Here is a 23,919-nt window from a genome sequence, read left to right as displayed (position 1 = left end):
ATATGTTTCTGGATCAGAGTTCAGCTAAAACTAAGCCAAAACACCAAAGGATCAGCTCTTACCTTGGCTGAAAGTCACTGTCCTTAACTATGCATTCTTTCTTCTCTGGTACTCCTTTCCAGCTTTTGGGATCAGCCAAATCCACCAGTGCTTTAGCATTGAGTAATCCAAATCCAAATCGGCTGTTCACCATCAGACCAGCTCCATTTTTCTTCCATCCTGGATTGTTGGCCAGTGGATCGAATTCAGATGTCCAGACTACCAAATGTTGCATATCCCTCCAGGTTAGATTAGGACTGTTACACACAAAATTCAAGTCAATTTTGATCTTAAGGGATTGGAATCTTTGCCCATAATCCAGCATTTTAATAGGCACAGAATACTTTTCACACACACCAGTAAGTCAGTTAGAGCATAAGTGCTCAGTTAAGAAGCCCCAGTAATCAACATCTCTCTTCTGAATTTCCACCAGTATTTTGTTTTTAACATCATGAAAGATTCATACTAAAATGCAGAAAACTACTTAGAGATAAAGGAACTCTGTTCATTGCTGGGAAAGTAGATCAGCTAATCGAGTTACCTTATTATACAATATTTATTATTCTATTCTAGTTGAGTGGACCTTGGTGGTCTCTGAACTTGGTTTTTTTCTTGCAGACATTTCATTACCCAAAGTAGGTAACATTATCAGTGCTAGTCACATCATCACTAGCTCTGATGATGTTACCAATTTGGGTAACGAAACATCTGTAAGAAAAGAAACAAGCTCAGAGAATAGTAAAGACGCCTCATTTCAACCCTGAGTTACAAATATTCTCATTTATTGATACTATTCTATTTATCATTGTGTTATATTTGTTCCCTACTGTCTGCTTTTTACTGGTTGTTCTGATTCTTGACTTCAAGCCCCCTTTTGAAGGGAATTTTTGAAAAGTTTCAAAGAATGGAATTATAACAATTCCATAAGGACATTAAGAAAAGGCACAATAACCACAATAGAGGATTAGATTGGTCATTCTCTTTATAATCCATATCAATTTCATCTGTGGTCCTTCTGGTCTATATATTCAAGAAGAAAAGTTTACTTTAGATTTCAATGTCTGTTTGAATATATTTTGTTATTCTGATGCAGATGTTTATGGAACAGGTCAGTTGCTTGAAATGTGAATTAAATCCGTTTCAAGCATTCCTAACTAGGGAGAAGTTTAAGAAGACTTACTTGGCTTCTAGGGCTAGAGCAAAAATCCCTGCAGCTAAAGGAGCAGATGCAGAGGTGCCCGTGTGAGTGGCTGTGCATTCATTGTGTAGATCCGCACTTATCTGAAGGAAATAAACATCATATAAAGGTTAACTGTAGCCATACACAAAAACATACTTTTCTATGATTACCTTGGAATATCTCGTTCTCTTCCAGATAAAATAAGAATAGAAAACCCTCCCCTTCTATTTTGCTTACAATTTTTTAATTGAAATAGCTCATTTTGAGTGAACATAATACTATGTCAAAGGCACTCATCTTATTATGAAATCCTAGTAAGATAAAAATAAGTGTTTCACAATTACAGTTGAACCATAACATGGATCACTATAAAATGATTGCCAGATTAAAAATCACATAGGAGTTGATAGCAGATACTTGTCTTTCCCTTTTTCTCAATCTGACAATGCACAGCATTGTAATTTGGAAAATGAAACAGATGGTTTATTAGAAAATGAAGGGCTCTGCTTGGAAAAACTGTGTCACGTTACTGCCTGCAAAATTCCAGTGTGTGGAAGTACAGTACTGAAATGTGTACATGTATGCAGGGGTGGGATTCAAAATTTTTAACAATTGGTTCTGTGGGCGTGGCTTAGGTGGTGGGCATGGCTTGGTGGATATGTGACTGGGTGGACATGGTTTGGTGGTCATGTTATTGGCTGGGCGTGGCCAACTCAATATAACTCACATTGAGACAAGAAGTCTAGTCCTGCCAAGAATGTAATAAGGGTTAACAGAGAGGCAGTTTCTGTAAGCAACACCAGAATGTTTCCTTCCTGCCTTCCTTACAGGATTAGGCCAGTAATTTCTTCTACCAACCGGTTCTCCAAACTGCTTAGAATGTTAACAACCGGTTCTAGCGAATAGGTGAGAACTGGTAGAATCCCACCCCTGCATGTATGTATGTGAATGTACAGTAGTAGAATCTGTAGATCTTAGATGAAACATTTTTGATCAATCATACTGGTTATTTTTATCCTTTCTTCTTTCTCAATAAAACACTAGTATTTATTGGAAAGAGGTTATATCCACTTTCATTTTTCACATATCTTGATTCAGTGATAACCCAGTGATAACCCAGATCAGATGGAAAGGAGACAAAAGTATGGTTACTTCCCATATCATTATCTACCCTGCCCTTTCATGAATCCAGGCAATCGTTTTGCATTATCCAAAGGTACCCGGCCCTCTCAAACTTCCAAATTTTCTTTCTTGGCACTGAAAGCAATTTCAACTTAAGTTTTGTTTTTTTCCACAGAGAGAGACAGTCTTTTGCATATAAAAGCTTTGAGTGTTTCCTTTACATAGAAGTGGCATTATTTTTGCAGGCAAGAAATATGGAGTCCCATTTGAACAAAAGGTGATTACATGTTATTTTAGCAAGATGTTAATGATGTGCTTTTGATGTCTTTTTCTTGCAAATCTTTACAAACTGAATTTATCTTTTAAAATTTCTGCAGCTCTCCTCCTAAAATGCCTCCCAATGTCACCAATCACCAGCCACTTTTTTCCAGGAGCTTACTTGAAAAATGAAGTTTAATCCTGAATAAAGATGGCCACTATATCTGAATTATGATTGCTAGAGCATTAAGACTGATTTCCATGATTTTACTATCCCTGCTTGACAAATTGTTTTGTGGCTGCTTCCCCCCTCCCTCAATGTTGGTTAAATCTGGTAAAAACAACCTACAATTTTCTGGTCAGAATAGTCTCCACTGCTGTATGCTGTGGCCAGTGTTGACGAACACTTCTCTGCATACCAAGGAGAATGGCCTTGCTGTGAAGCACTGCTGATGGAGATTGTGTAGATGCTGTCTGTGTAACCATCACAGTCACAGTTATCTCCTTGGCGGCCACCGTTCCCAGAAGCCCAGACAAAAAGGGAACCTTTCCCTTTTCTTCCCTAAAGGAAAGGAAAGAAAAGAGGTGATTACTGTGAGTAAAGATATGTCCACTTTCCTACAGGTGTAATTTTCATGCTCAATATGTCAGTAATCCTTAACATGAAAATCAGAGTAAGGATGCTCTCTTATTTTGTTGGAACAAAAATGCAGTTAACATGTTATTTTGACAGATCCATATCTTTAATTGGTTTAAAGGTAAGCAGTAAATCTACACATCATAGAATGTCTTTGAATGATTTGAAGGGAATGGTCAGCCAAAGAAGAACGTAAGCAATGAGATTTTCCCTGCACGAATAAAAGCATAATTTATGCAACAAGATCCTAAGATAAGATCTAATGATAAAAATAAGATAATGGACTGGAATGTTTGAAGGGTAACATCTCAGTCAGAAAGCTGAGGACACAAAGGGAATAAGAACACAATAAGGAGCTCACACAGAATATGGCATGAAAACTATCATCAGTGGACAGAAAACAACAAAATGAGCCTTTCTCAGGTCTTTGGCTGTTCTCATGGTTCAGTCTGAGAGAGTTGTTGCTGGATAGACAATACATTTGAATAGGGAAAGCAGGGGCATTACAATCTAATGGTGCAAATGCTGACCACAGCTGGATAGAATTTCTCACTTCAGTGAAATTAAATGTTGGCCAGTCTCTAAGCTGGTACAGATAAAAATAGACATTGCACACTCTAAAATGCAGAAGGCCTATTTTCAGGAACTTGTTGAGGGGTTCCGGCTAATTCATACCCAACAAAAAATTAAGGATGGTCTAGTCAGATGTCCAAATACTTTTTTCTAAGTGAAGATTAAGGGTTCACTCCTTGGGATAAAACTCACTGGCTAATAAAAGTTTGTTTTGGTTTGGGATTTCCCCTTTCTAATACTTGGCATGCAAATATTATTATGAGGAAAACAATTCATGATCCATGAAGTCATACTTTTGTTTGCAATCAGCCAATCCTTTTTCACTCTTTAAAATGGAATACTTGAGAAATTAAAGTGCTGTTATTTTCCTAGCAACGATATGCTGATATCTAGACAATCTTTGAAACATAACTATATTCTCTAAGGAATCACGGAACTAATAAACAATAGCTGCACATTTGCTGCATTACAAATTAATATTCTGGGAAATACTAATATATATTTCATACAGTGCATCTATTCCATCACAATACAATCATTTAATAAAGCACTGAATAATTAAATGGAGGGTTCACTATTTGTTGATAATTTATTTTAAAAGGATTATTCCTAGTCTTAATGTATAGACCTCAGATATTCAAAACTCTGCCCAAATCCAGCTCAAGCTTTGACTAAAGTACTTATTTAATTCATGGCCATTAGTTAATATATTAATAAAGATCTGCCAAAAATGAAAGGGAAAGTAAGCAATATTGCTCAGAGAGAAGACAAATGATTCTAGCGCATCTTTGTATTGCATCAGAAATGGTGATAATGCTTTATCTATGTCAGGGTCCTCAATTCCACAGGCTGCAGCCCATTACCAGGCTGTGGCCAATTCACAACTGGGCCACATAAACTGCAGGCCAGCACACAAATGCGCATGTGCAGCTTTAATCGTGAGAACAGCCAACAGGCATGCATATGCATGCACAATTCAATTTACAAAAGTTCTCCTTCCACCACCACCACTACCTGGGCTGCCAAGCTGCAGAGGTTGGGACTGATGATCTATGTGCACTAGCATTGTAAAGTTTCAGTGCATGTCCATTTTATAGAATGAAGTAGTAAAGCCTTTTCTGTATTTTCCTGTTGTTTCATAATTCTTGGTTCTCCAGTAATTAACATGTAATCCTTAATGGATCTGCATCTACATGGAGGGAAGAACACAGGGGGATATCCCAAAGCTCTGTCTTAGGCCCAGTACTCTTCAATAACTTCATCAATGATTCAAATGAGAGGATAGAAGGAGAACTCATCAAATTTGCAGATGACACAAAGCTGGCAGGAATAGCCAATACACCAAATGATAGGTTGAAGATACAGAAGGATCTTGACAGACTTGAATACTGGGCCCTATCTAAAAAAATGAAATTCAGTGATGAAAAAGGTAAGGTTTTAGAGTTAGGCGAGAAAAACCAAATGCAAAGGTATAGTATAGGTGGTACTTGGCTCAATAGTATTAACTGTGAGAGGAGTCCTAGTGGACAGTCACTTAAATATGAGCCAGAAGTGTGCAACAGTTGCCAAAAAAGCCAACGCAGACCTAAGCTGAATTAACAGAGGGATAGAATTAAGACCATGTAAAGTGTTAGTACCACTTTATAGGGCCTTGGTAAGACCACACTTTAGAGAACTTTAGAAAATTTAAAGAAGAAAGAAGAAAAGTAAAAGTGGGTTTTTTTTTGTGGACTTTAATGATAAAAAAATATAAGAGTGTGTAATGATGATATCTCTTTGGGAATTAAAAATGGAACTTAAAAATATGAGAGAATTATTACAGGAAAGAGGCGAATCACTTTACTCTGTGTTAGAAAAAATGGAAATGGCGATTGAAGAACAAGAAGAAAGAGCTTCAAAGGAGGAGGAGTCAATTCAAGGAGAAGACATTTTAAATAGACAATTAACACAAAGAAGACTACAAAGAAGTGGGGAAAGAAGGAAGGTTAAAAAGTTGAGATTTAAGAAGGCAATCAAAAGGGGGAATACCTGTGAAGTCGGGAAAGGCAGAAAGACCCAGCAGAAAAGGGGAAAGGAAGATTTTAAGAAAGAGAGGGATATAAACTGGAATGAGAAAAGATATGGGGAAAAGAGGGGAGGAGAAGCAGTAAGAAACAGGTGTATGAAATAAAGAAATACAGAAACAGTAAAATGTTGAAAAGAAATTGTTTTTTTAGAGATAATGGTTGATGAATTAAAAAGGGGATTCTGCAGGGTGACAAGGAGTAATAAGAATATTTCTGCTATTAAAAATATTTAGAAAATAGGGCAATATAGATACTGATAACTCTTATTAAAAATTAAGGGGGGGAAATATGCTGCGGAATCCAAGTGAAAAGATGTAATGATTGTTATTGTAACTTCTTAAAAATAATGGTTTATTGGGAATTAAGATGAGGAAATAAAGGTATATTTTAATCATTGAGGTGTCACACTCAAAACAGTAAAAGCGGGGAAACCTATACTTGTTTTTTTTTTTTAGTGTTAAAATTTGTATTAATCGACTTTATAAAAAGAATGTGTAATGGAAAGGGAATATGACAGACTAAAGAACCAACTAAATTAATAAGTTACTATAGACTATTAAAAGCAAGGAGAGACATTGGTAACTTTTTTATTATTGTTATTATTATTAGGCAAACACATATTGTTCATCTTTAATTTTAAAATAAATATTAAAGGTTATATTTCAAATAATTGAAATGAAACAAAAAGATGTTTCAATTGAGATTAATGAAAGAGGCTAGAATTAATGTGTTCGTTTCTCTCCTTACTGAAAATTTGGAATGGAAAAGGTAATAATAGAATTAAGTATGCATATATGAATGTATAATTGCTGTCATATTTGTATGTAAGGGTGATGACCCGGAAACATGTTGTCCACTAAAAAGAGATTTTTGTTTTTAATGTGAAAAACTGAATAAAGTTTGTTAAAAAAAAAAAAGAAACCAATGAAGAGAAACAACCTAGAGCTAAGGAGAAATTTCCTGACATTTAGAACAATTAATCAGTAGAACAACTACCCTTAAGAAGTTGTGGGTGTTCCAATATTGAAAGTTTTTAAGCAGAGATTGTATAATCATTTGTCTAAAACAATATAAGGTTTCCTGCATGAGCAGAGGATTGGACTAGAACAGGGTTGCCAACCTTTTGAACCTCAGGGACCACCAGGCTCATAATTTTAAATCTCGTGGACCACTAATAGGAATTTTGGCTGATGGTGGCTTGCTGACGTTGGTGGGAAAGTCGGTCCCATATTCCATAGCTGCAGTAGTCACAGGACTGGTCCTTTGGTCATCCCGGAGCAGCTGCTCCTCTACCTGGTAATGTTTGCGCTCAGCCGAAGTGTGGGAGCCAGAGGGTTGGCAGGCCATGTGGGTGGCACAGCCTTGTGTTCCTGCGCAGCCTGGATTAATTGCTTTGGGGGGAGTGCTTTGGGGGGACATTTCTCTGTGGACCACCCAAATTTTCTTGCAGACCACCAGTGGTCCTCGGCTCACTGGTTGGTGACCACTGGACTAGAAAACCTCCAAGGTCCCTTCCAATTCTGCTATTCTGTTAACATCAGAAATTAATTGTTCCTTCTCATCACTAACTGCCTTTCTGAATGATGAATGATGAGTTATAAACAAAATCACACACACACCATGCAAGAATATGCAAAAAAGGCCATCTAAAAATAAAAAAATACTGTGAAGCTGGAGCTAGGAGACTATTAACCTTTTAGTAAGAAATTTCTATTTAACAAAAAAGAGTAATGAAAGTATATTCACTATAAAAGTGTCTTATTTATTAAAATGCTTGGGTGAATTTTTAAAGAGATACTTCATAGACTGTAACAAGTATAGCAGTGGTAATAAAAGAACCATTTTCTTGAATGGTTCATGTAGAAAATTTAATAACTCTTAATAGGAAAATATGACTCCTTATTTGCCTTACTTTAGACAATGTATAATCTCTGTCAAACTTAGCTATTCTGGGAAGAAAGCAAGGATGAAGAATTGTGCTCTGTATAGTCTGTGTATAGTCTACACTGACCTTCAGACTTTCTCTCAAACCCCTCTCTTGACTTCTTAGGGAAAATTCAAAATCCAGAAATGAATCAGGACAGCTGTGTTTGCAGTGATGGAACAAGAGGCTCAAAATGATGAAGAACCCATTGTGTTGTCACAGTGCAAGACCTTCCATTTCATATGGATGTCATGTTACCAGTAACAGCAGAATTGAACCACAACCACACCAAATTATAATAGCCCAGGAAAGCAGATTGTCTGAACCCACATGGTCTTTTCCAGTAATTCTGTGTTACGAAAATGCACAATTAGATGATCCTCAGTTTGGACTGGGTACGTCCCTTCTTGAAAAGCATTAGTTTTAAAGTAAACTCCACAATCTACTTCGAATGATTCTATATCTTGCTTGTCTCGTTTCTCAAGTCAAAAAACCAAATAAATAAAATACTATTTTGAAGAAGCAGCAAATGCCCAGTGATTTCCTTATGGAAGCATTATTATGGCAGCAGCTGGCAAGTGCTATTTGTTCTTTGCACTAAAAGTATTTTTTGAATCTTAATTTATTTTTATTTTTTAAGTGGGGTTGTGTTGCAGGGGATTGCCAAAAGCAAAAAAACTGGTGCATTTCCCAGTATTGACCTTAAAGTTGATAAACTCATTTTATTTCCAGGTAGATTATCTCTTGATTTCATTCTTAGTGGAAAAAAACTCTTTTCTCCTTCCAAAATAAAATTCCAAGCTAGCGATTAGTGATGCGATTGTTAGAATTCAGTTTTCCACAGTTTGGTTTTCTTCCATGATGTTGTACCAATAACTCTCAAGGATGATAAGGTTAGAAAAAATATTTCCTAATGTTACCAAGTTGTGTAAATTGTTTTAATAATTACAGTAGATAACTATTAAAACAATTAATTGTTGATTGTTGTATACCTTCACTCTCAGTGAAATTGTGAAACTTGAGCTGAGTCAAGTATTGGCTGCATCTGTCAGCAAGTTCACTTCCTATCAGATTATCAGCCCCAAACATTAGTCTGAATAAAATGGTAAAAGGACAGTTAATGAAAGAATATCTTGAAAAATTGGGTAAGTCAAATTGCAGAAAAAAAACCAAGGCAGATCTCTCTATTGATACCAGAGGTTTAGTAAGTGAGTTTAAATGTTATATTAGTTTTTAGAATTAAAAAGCATAAAAATTGCTCATGAACTACCAGAGGTGGTATTCAGCATGTTCTGACCGGTACTGGAGAACCGGTAGTGGAAATTTTGAGTAGTTCGGAGAACCGGCAAATACCACTCTGAATGTCCCCTCCCCCATCTCTTCTCTGCCTCCTGAGTCTCAGCTTATTGGCTGGGTCTTCTTTTGTTGCCCTGCATAGGACAACAGAGCTGGAAAGCAGGTTAGTGGGGTGGGGAGGGAATAGGATTTTGCAGTAAACTTCTCCCAAGAGTGGGGTTGGAATGGAGATTTTGCAAAATATCCTTCCCCTGCCACACCTACCAAGCCATGCCCACCAAGCCACGCCCACAGAACCGGTAGTAAAAAAATTTGAATCCCACCACTGAACTTCACCTACATCCTTAATCTCCAGAACTAAATGACCAACAAGAAGGATATTTTTCTCAAGTATTCACATCATCTTAATTATAACTAATTGAGCTACTCATTCTGATATAAAATAATGTATCAAATTTTGATGCTATACTAGATAATAATACAATATTCAGGAAGTAGGCCATTTTGATTAATATTTTATAGGAGCTCTTTGTATAAAATCTCATTAATATTCAAAGGAAAACAAGTAGAAAAAAGCCAGCAAAGAAAAAAGAAAAACAAGAAGGTGTGAGAGAGTGATGATAGAAAACAACTCATTTTCTGGCACGTAGTAAACTGCTTTTTTGTTCTTTGTTAAGAAGTCTTACCTTTTTAATTCCATATTCAAAAGCCTTCTGAGCTAGTCTGCCAGGTCCCTCAACAGTTTTCCCATCATCATTTGGACCCCAACTGGCACTGTAAATATCCACGTGATCAGGATTGAACCCAATTGAACTAGCTTCGATGGCATCTGTGACTATGCCATCTAGCATTCTGATCCCTTTTATGAGAGAGAGAGAAAGAGATAATCTGGTTGTGTACTACATGTGACAACAATTTCCTATATTCTTCAAATGTCTGGGTTGTGGGATAGGGTGGCAAGGTGAAAGCTTTCTCTTACAAAGAAAAACATCCAAGCCCAGCTACATTTGCAAAAACCTACATGAAATCTGACAAAAACATGTGGGAAAAATCTGTTACAGTTTGATGAGACCAAAGTTGAACATTTTGGCCATAATCCCAAAAAATGTTTGGTGCAAAAAAAAATAATTGTGTATCACCAAAAGTACCCCAAAGCCACAGTGAAGCACAATGGTTTCAGCATTATGCTTTGTGGTGCTTTTCTTCAGCTGGAACAGAGGCTTTAGTGAAGGTGAAGAGAATTATGAACAGTTCAAATATCAGTCAATTTTGTCACAAAACCTTCAGACCTCTGCTAAAATGCTGAAGGTGAAGAGAAATTTCATCCTTTCAATGCAACAACAACTCAAACCACCTCCAAGTCAAAAGAATGGCTTCACCAGAAGATCAAAGTTTTGGGAAGGCTCAGCTAGAGCCTGAACCTGAATCCAATTGAGAATCTGTAGGGGTGACCTGAAGAGGGCTATGCGCAGGAGATGCCCTCTCAATCTGACAGATTTGGAGTGCTTTTGGAAGGAAGAATGGGCAGAGTTTCCCAAAGCAAGATATGCCATGCTGATAGGCTCCTACTCTAAATGACTGAATGCTGTCATAAAATCAAAAGGTGCTTCAACGAAGTATTAGTTGAGGAATATGCATCTTCAATCACATTGTTGTAAGCTTTTTATTTTTATTTTTCTCCTTAAAAAAATTCAGATTGTTCTTCAATTAAATTGTAAAGTTTATATGTTATACTAAACATGCGGGGGGCGGGGGGCGGAATCTGAAGTGATTTATCTTGGTCTGATTTTTTTACATCTCAAAAACCTGGCATTTTAAAAGAGATGGATAGACTTTTTACATCCATTGTAGCAGATTCCTTTTGAGTCTGGTTTGAGATTCATTTTTTTTAAGGTGAGTTAGGAAAGCAAAATCAGATTTGAAAATAAACTATTTGATCACTTGTATACCAGCAAAGAGACAGGGAGGATGGTAGCAGATAACAGAGGAAAATTCAGTGGCACCCAGTATATTTTTTTACAGTATCCTATGGTTGGTTTCCATTTTCTGGTCATTCTTACAAAGAGATCAGGTGCCTCCCCACATCTCAACTCTTGTTGAGTTGGTTATTTTATTGACTTTCCTCTAATTTCTTAAGAAATGTCTTCCTCTCCGAACTAATAGTATATTAGTAACTCACATTTAGAATTTAGAAACTAAAAGCTTGGGGTTTTTTTTATCAGAGTTAAAGGAAACTAAATCTATGTGTTGAAAGTTTCTAGACTTGAATGTGACAGTAGCAGTTTGAATGCATAGTTGAGGCCATGATATGCTTGTGTCGACATGCATTGATAAAAATAATAAATAACTGAATTTCAGCCCACATTTGTAGGCCACGTGAATAAGTATAGAGTAACAATCTAATCAGCCATGGATGCTCAGGGATTGTGGTACTTAATGAAAGTATTATTTTCAGTGTTCTGTTGAAATTCATTAGACTGCAGCAATGAATAACCCTTTCAGTCTTTTATATGATCAGAATGCCTAACAGGAACAGAAAGCATACCATCATCTCTTCTATTCCTGCAATTCAATTTAATATTGCTTTGTTCAGTGTCTCTCCACTAGCATTTCAAACAGATCTCTGGGTACTCCAGCAAAGAAACAGACTGCTAAAGTAGAATTACTGTTAATATTTCTTACCTCCAACTTTAGAATTGTATGCCACTCCAACTCCACATTTTAGATTGTTTGCTTGCATGGCAATCTCTCCCGCACATCGTGTTCCATGTCTGCAACAAAATCAGCTTTAGATGGGTCATCTTCAAATCTGATTATGTAATTATTAATTTGAGTATATGAAATTCAGATGGCGCCAAAAGGAACTAGATTACATAGCCCTGTTTGCACAACATGATTAACAACGTCACAGGAGAAGATTAGGGAGTTACGTGAATACCACAATGGAGTTTATTAAATTAATATGCCCATCTCTACTTAATTAACCTTTTCAAGAAATATGTATCCTTATGTGTGGGAGGGAATAATTTTATCACAAAGTAGATCTGAGTTTGTTTGAGGCTAAACTAGGCACCTATCCCCAATCAACCTTGTAATTCTTATTAAAGAATTAACCAGTTTTGAAAGACAATGATACCCTTCTGGTCTCTGACTAAGAGGTTGCACTGACTGAAAAATCAGCATTTGTCAGAGTTCAGTTTGTTGCATTGTGTGAAAAAATAGTCAATGTACAACCAGCCCAATCATCTTGGATCTACTGTCTAATGTTCTACTGTCACACAAGTTGGGGATAAGCAAGTAAGCTACCCTAATTATGAAATAATCATGAGTGATTGTAGAACACAGAACAACTTTAGTCAGGCTGATGTCATTCTAATGTGTTGCATCTATCAGAATTCTTCAGTGAGCATGCCTATTGTTTTCCCAACACATTTTAATGATTTCACGGATTAATTCCAAGAATAAATGCAATGTTCAAGAGACTAAGGAAAATTTATAGCTTTAATGAATATCAGATATCAAGTTATCTATTAAGAAAATGATTAGATTTAAGTTTGTCCTTTTTATTTCCAAATAGTAAACAGTACAATATTTTCTTATTCCAGCACCCAGAAACTCTTAACCTTCATTGCAACAAATGATAGTCCGCTTGTGAAAAGCTGCCTTATTTAATAGCACAGCTTGGTATGCACTAAAGTTGTTGAATGCTGCCAGTTTGAATTCCATTTACATATATCAGAATAAGTAGTTGTTATGCAGAGATGGCAGATTTGAGATAATTTAAATCAGTAGATAATGCTCCATTTATGTCAATAACTGTTATAGCTAAACAGAGTAATACATTTTACCAAACCTGGAAACATTCATCTCTGAAAACCTTTCACTATCACAATACACACACACACACACACACACATTGCTTACTCCCAGCTAAATGTACATTTGTCTCACAAATTTTATTTCAGGAGTTCTTGAAGACAGCCTGATCACACAATTGAAGCCCATCCATTTTTAACATATGCAATTAACTTAGGGAGTTGTTGGGATTGTGTCATCAGTTGGAAATAGGAATGTGTGTGTGTGTGTGTACAATTGGTTTATCCTTTTGTTTCATCTAAATCATAACCAATCCAACATCTGGAAAAACCTGACTGGTTCAAATTAGTCATCTGTATAATGAAGTGCCATACACTTTAATAATAGAATCTCAAAACTTAGGCTCATGTGTTGACTGCATAAATGACATTTGAAAATTAATTTGGCATTCACTGAAACTACCTTTCAACACTGGGACTACTAGGCAACACTAGTAGTAATTGATATTTTCATAAATCACATCTATATCAAGACTACACTAAATAAAACAAGAGATCTTGTCCCACCTTAGTGAGAGTATAGAAAATCAATATGCAAACCTATCTCCCTTCATCTAGCAAATAGAAATATATTAGAGTGCAATCCTGAGCAAGGGTAAATCATAAAAGGAAAGAATGAATTCCTGTCCCATCAGTATATAAATGCGATGTTGTCCAGGCTTTGTGGCAAAAGACAATAGCAATTTTATGGTTTAGAATTAATTTTGTCTGCTACTGTTCTTAAAGTTTAGTCTAGGTAGATAATATAAAGTTATAGTGAATATCATTGAAAACCATCCAGTAATTCCAAAAACAACTAGCAATATATAAGAGCATATTAAAGTAGGCAGTTACTCACTTATTTTCATTTGTAGGATCATATCTGGGAAATGGATCATGATCATTGTCATTGAAATCATAACTTGCATCAGGATCCTAAATGTTAATCAAGAAAATAACTGTAACAACCATAAACCAATAAGTGAAGCAACAGTGATAGGAATATAAGAAGATTCATAGCAATCCAAAACGGAAACTTACTTAGTCCCTCTTTTTGTTTCTTCAATGGTCAAAACAATGTCTGTCTGGGATGCCAACAATTGCACATAGCAGCTTTGTTTCCCCATTAACTGATATTAGTAGCAGCATTCTCTCTTTTTTTTAAATCAGTAATAGCTCATGTTTTATTGAGTTGTCATATTTGAATTTCCCTACCCAATCATCATGCAGCATGTGATTTTTAACTCTTCTGAATTCTCCCCAGAATCTACAGATTAAGCTGACAAAGAATTCACTTAAGGCTGTTCATGTTTATCATTAAAAAAGAATACTTTTTAAATTCCAATAATCTAATCATGAAATTGGAACTGAAAAAATAATGATTGCTACTGAAATATTAAACTCACGTAGTTAAGGTAAATGTCTGTGTGATTCCACTCCAAGCCATCATCAAGCACTGTTATGACAACTCCTTTGCCTGTGATGCCCTTTTGCCACACTGGAAGGACATGGAGATCCAATTTACGCAAAGATCGGTTGATTCTTGTATCTTGCTAGGAGAAATGACAGACAATTTATTTATGTATTGTGCAAATGTTATTAACTTGTTTGGCCTATAACACATTGTAAAAATTAATTCCTTACATATGCTGCAATCAAGTCTCTTTGTATGAATGAATGAATGAATGAATAGCACACTTGTTCCTCATAGTTTTTGTTTATTTAATATCACATAAAGAAAAGCTATTTTTAAATATTGCTTGCAGAGGTACGCTATTTTATTTTATTTATTAAATTTGTTTGCCACTGCTTATTGCTGAGAAAACCACCTCTCCTTTACTGAAATTTTGTGTCAGTTCACAGGAATTGCATGGCACATTGAAGAAAACATGGTTTATAAAATGTATTATATTATATTTGATTTGGCTTTGATTTGAATTCAGTGTAAACATTTATACAATTGCTTCACTATGCATATACTAGTAGTACTATACTTACTAGCTTTACCCAACTTCTTTTGTCTAATATGGAAGATTCTAAGAAATGAAATTTAAATCAAGAGAGCACATGATGGAAAAGAGTGGCTATATTTTATTCTCAATTTCAATCTCTTAAAATCATCTTCTCTTAAAATTATTACTTGTTAGTAAAAAGGGGCTGAGTCACATTGTGGCTGACTGATTAAAAAATGACATCATTTCATCATGTCCTTCCTTTCTTTTCATTTGAGATACTTATCTTCCCTACTGAATTCTATGAAGCTTGTGCTCTTTTTCACAAGTGCTACTTATCTCAAATTTTAATATATTATATTTGGGCAAATTCAGTAAGATAATGTTTCCACTAGAGAATAGTTTTGTGACTATACAGTTTTCATTTCAAAATCATAAAACATCCTGCAAATGATTCTGTATGTCATAGTTTATAACCTAAAAGCCAACTTCTATTATTATACTCTCCCTTGATGAAGCAACACTAAAATATTCTTCATATATATATGTATATGTATATGTGTGTGTATATATATATATATTCTACATGTAGATTCAAATTCTTACCAGGTACCATTGTTGGCTCCACATTGGGTCATTGAATAAATTTTCTGCTGAGTCTCCTAATTCAAAACGTTTAGTTCGCTTTTTTTCATACTGTTGTTCTGCCCAAGTCACCTAAAATAGCATCAGATAATAAAGAAATAGCTAAATAAGAAAATATTGGAGATTCTTGTGTTTATAAATGCACACTGAGGTCTAGTTTATTCCATGTATAACCGACAGGTTTTCTAATGTACTCAAAGCACTATTTCTTAGAATTACAGTCTTTCTGTAAAACAGCATATGCTAATTTTATCATTGTTACAGCTAAGAACAGCTTAAGACTGCCTCCTGTCTTGACTATAGATGAGATGAAGATAGTATCATGGAAGAATGGCAGAATAAAGATGTAGATAGATGCTCTATCTAATCATCATATGGAGCAAGGTCATTAATATTACTAAATGGGTGAATTTAAATTTTAAGACCCTTTTGAAGAATCTTAAAATTTGCGGAGTTTAAGGGACAAAATAGCCACTTTCTAGAATCCCTACCTCCCTCTGTGGAAAAATGTGACTCAAACTGTTATGCCCATTCATGTAATGCTGGAAGGATGTAGCCCATGAGCCATAGGTTGCATACCCCAATGCTATGGGATAGGTATACAAGCCTTTGTTCTAATTTTTGTCTTCATGTGAATGCACCTGCATATTCATATATTGATGTGAATGATAGCTGAACATCTCATAGAGTTCTGCTGGCCATTCTGTGTCAGAGTATGACACTAGTATCATTCCATGGATCATCTTTCATCTTTACCCAAAAGTGGAATATTGCTGTACCATAAGTATTTATTGTGACCAAAAATATAAATAATTACAATACCCATATATGTCAAAAAGGGAAAATTGGAAGTAACAAAAGATGCAATGTCACCTCTGTGAGAGTTTTCTATTGAGCCTTTCTCAAAAGAACTTCTTTCAGTTCATGTACAGATATACAAAATCAAGTCTATGAACCTCTGGTCCATAGTAAATGAGTTCAAATGCTACAGAATGTCAAAACTGTTCTGGAAATCTTCTAGAAACTCAGCTCAAATGAAACATGTTTCATATACTGTAGGTGTCCACTACTAGTTTCACTGATAAGAAAAATCACAACATGCATACAGTCACATCACAACAAAAACACAAGCCCTTTTACTTACATCCCAGCATCATATGCAAATACATAAGTCACAGGATTTGTAACTATTTGCACTTTCCTTCTCCCCTCCCCACCATAGATGCCTGTAATGTTTTCTTGACTATATCAATGGCTTATTATGGCTTTCTTAAGCTAATGTATGCAATCGAAACATATATCTGAACCAGGGGTGGGATGCAAATATTATTACTACTGGTTCTGTGGGCGTGGCTACATGGGAATGGCTAGGTGGATGCGGCCATGTGACTGGGTGAACGTGGTTTCTTCTTTTTTTTGCAGCACCGCCCTGCACTCCAGTTTTTTTGCCTCCTGGGCCTCAGGGAAGCCTCCTGGATGAAGTAGTAAGACAGCGAGGGGGATCCCAGTACAGCTGATCATTGGAACAGCTGATCATCAAGAGGAGAAAAAAAAGAAATACCAATTCAGCCAAACCAGTAGCATTTTTTTACTACTAGTTCTCCCGAACCAGGCCAAACCAGTAGAATAGCACCACTGAACTAGACTCTGTTGTTTCTCTGTGTCATATAATGTATGTGGGTACATGCATTTTTATTTATTTGTTTATATTTATTTATTTGTCATGTTTATTTAGTGTATATTGGCGTGGTGACCCTTTGAGAGCTGTATGCAACAAAATTTCATTTTAATGTATGCCAATTAGTGAACATTTAAAGTGACAATGAAGTTGTTCTAAATCTAAATCTTCAAAGCTTAAATCAGTCTTGCGCAAGTGTCTGTTAAAAATAGTTAAGACATTTCCCCCTTTGTAGTAATTTGTACTTGTCAGTAGTCCAAAATCACAACATTAGGGAGAGAAGCTGTCTAGATAGTAGATTTTTGATACCATGAAAAAGTAAAGTTAATGATTATTGCATTTATTAAATATTATTGCATGCGCTTTGCCAGGGACGGAAGTATTGGTTGAGGGAATGTATTTTTCAAGTTTTTGTTTTTTAAATTGATTACCCCTTTCAACCATAGATATTCTGTGTTCCATTATTTTGAGGAATCAATCTCCTTCATGCTCCTTCAATCTGGGGGCAACAGCTTATCCCTGAATATCTAACCAATTGCTGGGGTTTGAGAACATATCTTACTTATATTTAGGAGCGTGTCATGAAATTTACGTAGGCAGTTGAACATTGGTTGGTTTTTCTCACTGTGAGCACCTGTTTGGCTTCTGCCCTATGAGTGAGGAAACAACTGCAGTTGGAAGACATATACTAGAAGCAGAGTTGTTCTTTGCAGTTGATATGTTATCAGCATGACACTGTGACTGAATGTGATTGCAAACAAATCACATTTATTAAATTCTTACTATGAGGTCATAACTAAGAATAAGTACACAAATGAAAAAGGTACTACTGTCCTAAAGTGGAGCATATATTCTATTTACTGACAGATTTTTAAAATTATACTGCTAATTTATTATAGGTCTTACTTTATTATTTTGGGAAACCAAATTCCATTTTGATAATCCAGCCCTTGGTCTTTAATTTTAAAAGGATAATAAAAAGCACTGAAGCCTGACGTGAAGGCAGTATCTTTGATCCAAAAGTCATGATCCATAATCCAAGAATCAAAATGAATGATACTGCCCTATTTTTAATTTGCCTTGTTTTTATTATAAAATGTATGTATTATGTATGTACAATCAGTGGGATTCCTCATTGTCAAGAATTTTGTCATGGGAAGTCAAGACCCCGCTGATTTTTGCAATAACATCATTTGGAATACAAATTTGGTATGCTTACAACATGGACCAGAAATCTAATCTGGACTCTCTGCCTCTTTCCCATGGCTTCTGCTACTCAAGATAAAGGATAAGATAGTAGTTCTTCAATCCATGTGCAGAAAATGATCATATTGTTCATCTGATCATATTTCCTAAAGGCAGCAAGCTGGCTTAAGGATACAGTGTAGTTTTGACTATCCAGCAATAGCCTCTAAATCCTAGCAATTACTTTTTCCTCACCTGCCCTGCAGCTACTGACATGCAAAGCAACTGCTACCTCACTCTGCCTCTTTCTAGGATCAGTCTTAACCCTTCTACCTAGGAAAGATCTTCTCATTCAGGCCTTTGGCTGTTGCTGCTGTGATGGTAGGAATCAAAACCCACTCACTGTTGTGCTTGAAATGTTGCTAAAGCAGCATTTCAAGTTTTAACAAGGCCAAATACGTCATCTTCCCCAGCACAACTGTTGCCTGAAATTTGAAGCCCTAGTTTTACATCCCAGAGCAGGATAAATAAAGATGAAGATGAAAGATAAAATATTTTTGTTAAAAAAAAAAACAAGATGAAGTAGAAAGGCACAGAGCCATATCTCTAATTGTGTTTAAAAAGGAGAACTGTTGTATTAGCGAAGCTATTTTCATGAGGATATAATATGGCTTCAAATGGGCTTGGCTTGGGCACTTTTCTAGAGTAGGAATACCATTCATGTGATGTTTCCAGTTATGAATTAAATGCCACAGAATCATCAAAAAATCTCAAAGATAGTGAGGAATTTAAATGTCAATGATGATCCAAGACGTCTTGTGCAGTACAAAAATACTTCACATGATTAAAAATATGTTTTCTACAAAATAAATGATACAACTCAGTTATTAGGAACCCGGTGATCAGAGAAACAGCAAAGAAAAATTAGAGGCAAGAATAAGACATAATGCATCTTAATGATTTCACAGGCATACCTACAGTACATATCAACAGTGCTTGACATTTTTGATTGACACCCATTTTGCATTGTTTTTCAGCCCAGTCAAAGCAGAAATTACTGTGACAAATTCTCAAATTCTGAAGCAATTATTTCCACAAGAGTGCACCATTTAGGAGTCAAGCTTGACTTAAAGGAGACTTTACACTTAGAAAAAACGGTCCTTGTTTCGTAACGCTTTGCTTTTGAATTTAGCACTGTGAAACTAATTTTCTAGATTTTGGAGACCTTTTGAATGAATAAAGGTGGCAAATAGAGCAAGAAACCACAGTGGCCATTCAATAACATTGCCTTCTGACCCACTGTAATGCAAATACCCCCTACTCCAGATATGAGAAAAACCTATAAACCAGGTTTTATGGCTTCTTTTTTGAAGTTATTCATTCTGAAACATGTATTTTCAATTGATGTTTTTCCAGTTAATTACTGCATATCGTGTTATTACATGTACTGTTAGAAACAAATTGATTGTTAGATGAACAGGAATGCAGCAATTAGGGTGTGTCAAATTCTTCAACTTTCGATTTCCAAGCATTAGGGGTGCTCAAAAATTGTGACATGCCTTGGGGGTTGTAAAGGGTTTTTTTTTTTGTTACTGTAATATAATTTATATGTGCTTGGTAAGTAACTACGTATGAATCATAACTTTAAGGGGATACGCATTTGATGTCAGTTTCTAGAGATATTCATGTAAAAGAAGAGATCCAGAGATAAATACGAGCAAATTCATAAATGAAGAAATGCCGTCTTTCTACTTGATTGTGCTTTCTGGAATTTCATGTGTTTGCACAGTTTTAAAAACCAACAGCTACAATTTCTTCATTTTAAGATGTCACTTTTCAAATATAATGTCCCAATGTGGTCTAGATTAAGATTTGATCAGTCTCTGGATCAAAACAGGAAACAATATACACATATTTTTTAGATCTTTGGATAAAAAGTATGAAATACAAATATGATAATTATCAGAAATCTTTCAATTATTGAAGGATTATATCACATAATTTCCTAGTGCACAGAATTGATGACTTAATAGCAAATTGGCAGGCAATCACACATGTAATTATTTGGAGGCAACAGTTTCTACAGTATATTGAAAACAGTTTACTCACTTAGAATTGGGTTTAGAATTGCTGGTCTAGGAGAAACTATAAAGCATACATGCACTACTTACACGATCATCATCTGTGAGTTGTCTAGTGATATGAGAAGCACTTCGTCGAGATCTTCTAGGGTGGTCCTTATGTCTAAATAGATAATGATTTTCCAGGAGTCCAATCTGCAAAGTACAAAACACTTTTGAGATATTTTTCCCATAATGCACAACACCAAGAAACAATCAAAACTGCACAGAAATCCTTTTACTTTAAGAGCTGAAACCATGCAGCAATACATAATTGCCTAATAAAATGTCTTTTAAAAACAAAGGGTCAGGAAGCAGAATTATAAAATAGAGCTGGAAGGGACCTTGAAGATCCCCTAGTCCAGTCTCCTTTTCAAGGAGGGGAACCTATGCTATTTCAGATAAGGGGCTGTCTAATTTCTTCTTCAAAACCTCTAGTGACAGACCACCCACGATTCTGAAGGCAAGCTATTCAGCTGGTTAAATCTCCTCACTGTTAGGAACTTTCTCCTTAATTCCAGGTTGTTTCTCTCTCTGGTTAGTTTCCAACCATTTTTTCTTGTCCTGCCCTTTGGCGCTTTGTAGAATAATTTAACCCCCTCTTTTTTGTGGTAGCACCTCAAATACTGGAATACTGCTACCATATTGCCCCTAATTCTTCTTTTCTTTAGACTAGCCAAACCCAGATCCTGCAGCTGTTCTTCATATGTTTTAGTCTTAGTTGCTCTTCTCTGAACTTTTTCCAATGTCTCAACATCTTTTTCGTAGTACGGTGACCAAAATTGGTTGCAGTATTCCAGATCTGGTTTTACTAGAGTTTTATAAAGTAGTACTAGTACTTCACGTGATCTTGATTCTATGCCACTGTTTATAGAACCCAAGATTGTATTAGCTTTTTTGGTGGCAGCTGCACACCGCTGGCTCATATTATGTTCTACTAGTACTTTTAAATCTTGCATATATTTGCATAAAAATGAAAATGAATTGTTTTTATTTAATGGTAACATAGACCAAATAGGAACATGTGATTAAATTTATTTTAAGAATAAATAGAAACAAATAGGACATGTTCATCTACAGGAGATTGTTGCTGTTCTCAGAATGATAAAAAGTAGCACCAGGGTGTTTATTGTAAGCTCCTTCCCGTTCATTAATTGTGCAATGTCAGAATGCGTGCACAAAAGAGGTGGGGCTTGCTTTTGTCATTTTGTTCCCTCCTCTTTTCCCCGCTACTCCATTGCCACCGAAATAGTTTCTAGCTACATTATGTATTGGAGCTAGGAAGCTCTATGGTTTATAGCACAGCATTCCTCTGACTTTCTCTTCTTCCTGAAAAAGTTTGAGTATATGTTACTAGGTACATTTTCTCACTCCAAATTTCACAGAACTCTTAATTATGTTCACTCAAGAATAAATTCCACTGATTTCAGTAGCTCCATTTCCCTCATGATATGTCTATGTACACACATTGAAAAGTGTGTGTACAAGTCTATGTACACGCATTAGTGAAATTGTCACTAATGTTAGTACTTTCTTAAAATTTCAATTATTACTATTTGTAGACTTCTATCTGAAAATTTTGTTTAATTTTTTTTGTTCTCACTATCATAAATTCTTTCCACTAGTGAAAGTATTTTATTCTTAGTTCTTTTTATTGTTGTCAACTATATAATACAGAATTACAAAGACAAAGAATTCATACATGCTCTTAATTTCAATTTGCTGATAAGAACAGGAAATCAAATTATAACAATATCAATAGATGGATTTCTGGTCTCTGCCTGAACATGTCCAATGAAGAAGATGGTTTATTAACCATCTCTTAGTAGGATTTGGAATGGGCTTTCTGGAAATTTAGGTCCATTATTCTGGATCTTGTATCCAGGGACAATAGAAAATAAGTCTTAACCCTCTTCCGTGTGATATTTGTTCAGATATTTTAGAATACAATCATATCCCACCCTCTTAGCCTATTCTTATGATTAAACACATTCACTTCTCTCAGTTTAACTTCATAGGACTTATTTTCTTGTTCCATTATTATTCTCACTACTCTGAACTGGCTCCAGTTTCATTAAATCTTTTTTAAAGATCTGACAAAAGATGACAAAATTATTTCCCATGAGTTGGAAACCGTGTTTTATTAACGCAGTCTAAAACTATACACCCCCTTCTTTTTTTCTTCTGCAGCCATATCATACTGTCAATTTGAATAAAGTATTCATTTTTTAATTTACTGTAGAACATAGTGGAAATGCAGAGTTGATATTTAGAATCTGGTAGTGTCTGAATGGCGTGAAACTGCTCAATCCAAGCAAGTCAGAATGATTTTAGAAGTCTGGTAATTCAGAGACAATTCAGATCAAATTTAGCTGTGAAAGGTACCATGTAGATTCTTGGTCATGGCCAGAAAGGCCTCTGCCCAACCAAATACAGTAGAAGGTCCTGAAGAGGGTTATTCATGTGCTTGTCAGGTCATTTGGGTCATGGTAGAGGACAATAAGGCCTGGAGGAATGTTGCCTATGGGGTCGCAATGGGTCAGACATGACTTTGCGACAAACAACAATATACTTCACTTGGAACTACCTGTAAAAAGAACACATAAACTTCAACTAGATCAACAAGCTGGTCTTTCTATTTATGGGACGGCTTCCTTACTTCATTTTCTACTCTTGTAATTCAAATTATAATTATCACCTTGGCAGCTAAGTACCTTGGTATCCATGAAATTGAGATACTGCAAATTCCATATGACTGGTCTCCATCTACCAGAGGTGAAAAAGCATTCTCTGGGTGGATTCTGTTCTTCTGAAAAGTTCTCCTTTTCCCATTCCTTGCCCTAAGTGAGGATTCACTTCCATTATTATAGCTTTCCCAAAGCCTGTCAAAACATGCCTGTTTTAAAGACTGATCAACTATGGCTCTTTGTGAAAGATGAATGATATGATGTTTTAGAATGATGGGGTTTTGTACTGTAATTGAAGATATTCTTGCACTGGTATCATATTATTGTTTATGTTTATGTTCTATCATCTATCTTTGTTTATGTCTATTTATGTATGTGCTATCATTTATCTCTATTATCTCTCTCTCTGTCCCCTATATCTATCATATCTATCAATCTATCAATCTATCAATCTATCTATCTATCTATCTATCTATCTATCTATCTATCTATCATCTATCTATCTATCTATCTATCTATCTATCTATCTATCTATCTATCTATCTATCTATCTATCTATCTATCTATCTATCTATCTTCCTTTCTATCTATCTATCCATCCATCCATCCATCCATCCATCTATCTTCTTCTGTATCTATTGAAACTTTGAGTCAGGCTTAATGGCTGGTATCCACATGGGTAAGTTCATAATGTTTTCTGGAC

General features: G+C 35.5%; 1 protein-coding gene across 2 annotated transcripts in view; it reads right to left on the bottom strand.

Moving 5' to 3' along the window:
• Window positions 1–23,919, bottom strand: part of PCSK1 (proprotein convertase subtilisin/kexin type 1) — a 39,934-nt gene that overhangs the window by 11,147 nt on the left and 4,868 nt on the right. For both annotated transcript variants that reach the window (XR_015742250.1, XM_026719249.2), the window contains exons 2-10: window positions 20,581–20,685; window positions 15,508–15,618; window positions 14,356–14,502; window positions 13,809–13,885; window positions 11,778–11,866; window positions 9,782–9,954; window positions 2,949–3,161; window positions 1,220–1,320; window positions 63–296 (exon numbers count right to left, since the gene is read on the bottom strand). Coding sequence is in view for 1 of the 2 variants with exons in the window: in XM_026719249.2 (XP_026575034.1) it covers window positions 63–296; window positions 1,220–1,320; window positions 2,949–3,161; window positions 9,782–9,954; window positions 11,778–11,866; window positions 13,809–13,885; window positions 14,356–14,502; window positions 15,508–15,618; window positions 20,581–20,685 (1,250 nt within the window). In the remaining variant the exon portion in view is untranslated. The remainder of the gene's footprint in view (window positions 1–62; window positions 297–1,219; window positions 1,321–2,948; window positions 3,162–9,781; window positions 9,955–11,777; window positions 11,867–13,808; window positions 13,886–14,355; window positions 14,503–15,507; window positions 15,619–20,580; window positions 20,686–23,919) is intronic.

This window comes from Pseudonaja textilis, chromosome 2, assembly GCF_049901715.1.
Source record: "Pseudonaja textilis isolate UNSWEBS1 chromosome 2, rPseTex1.2, whole genome shotgun sequence".
In the NCBI taxonomy this organism is placed as follows: domain Eukaryota; kingdom Metazoa; phylum Chordata; class Lepidosauria; order Squamata; family Elapidae; genus Pseudonaja; species Pseudonaja textilis.
Note: the sequence above shows the minus strand (reverse complement) of the source record. Positions and strands in the feature narration are given on the sequence as shown.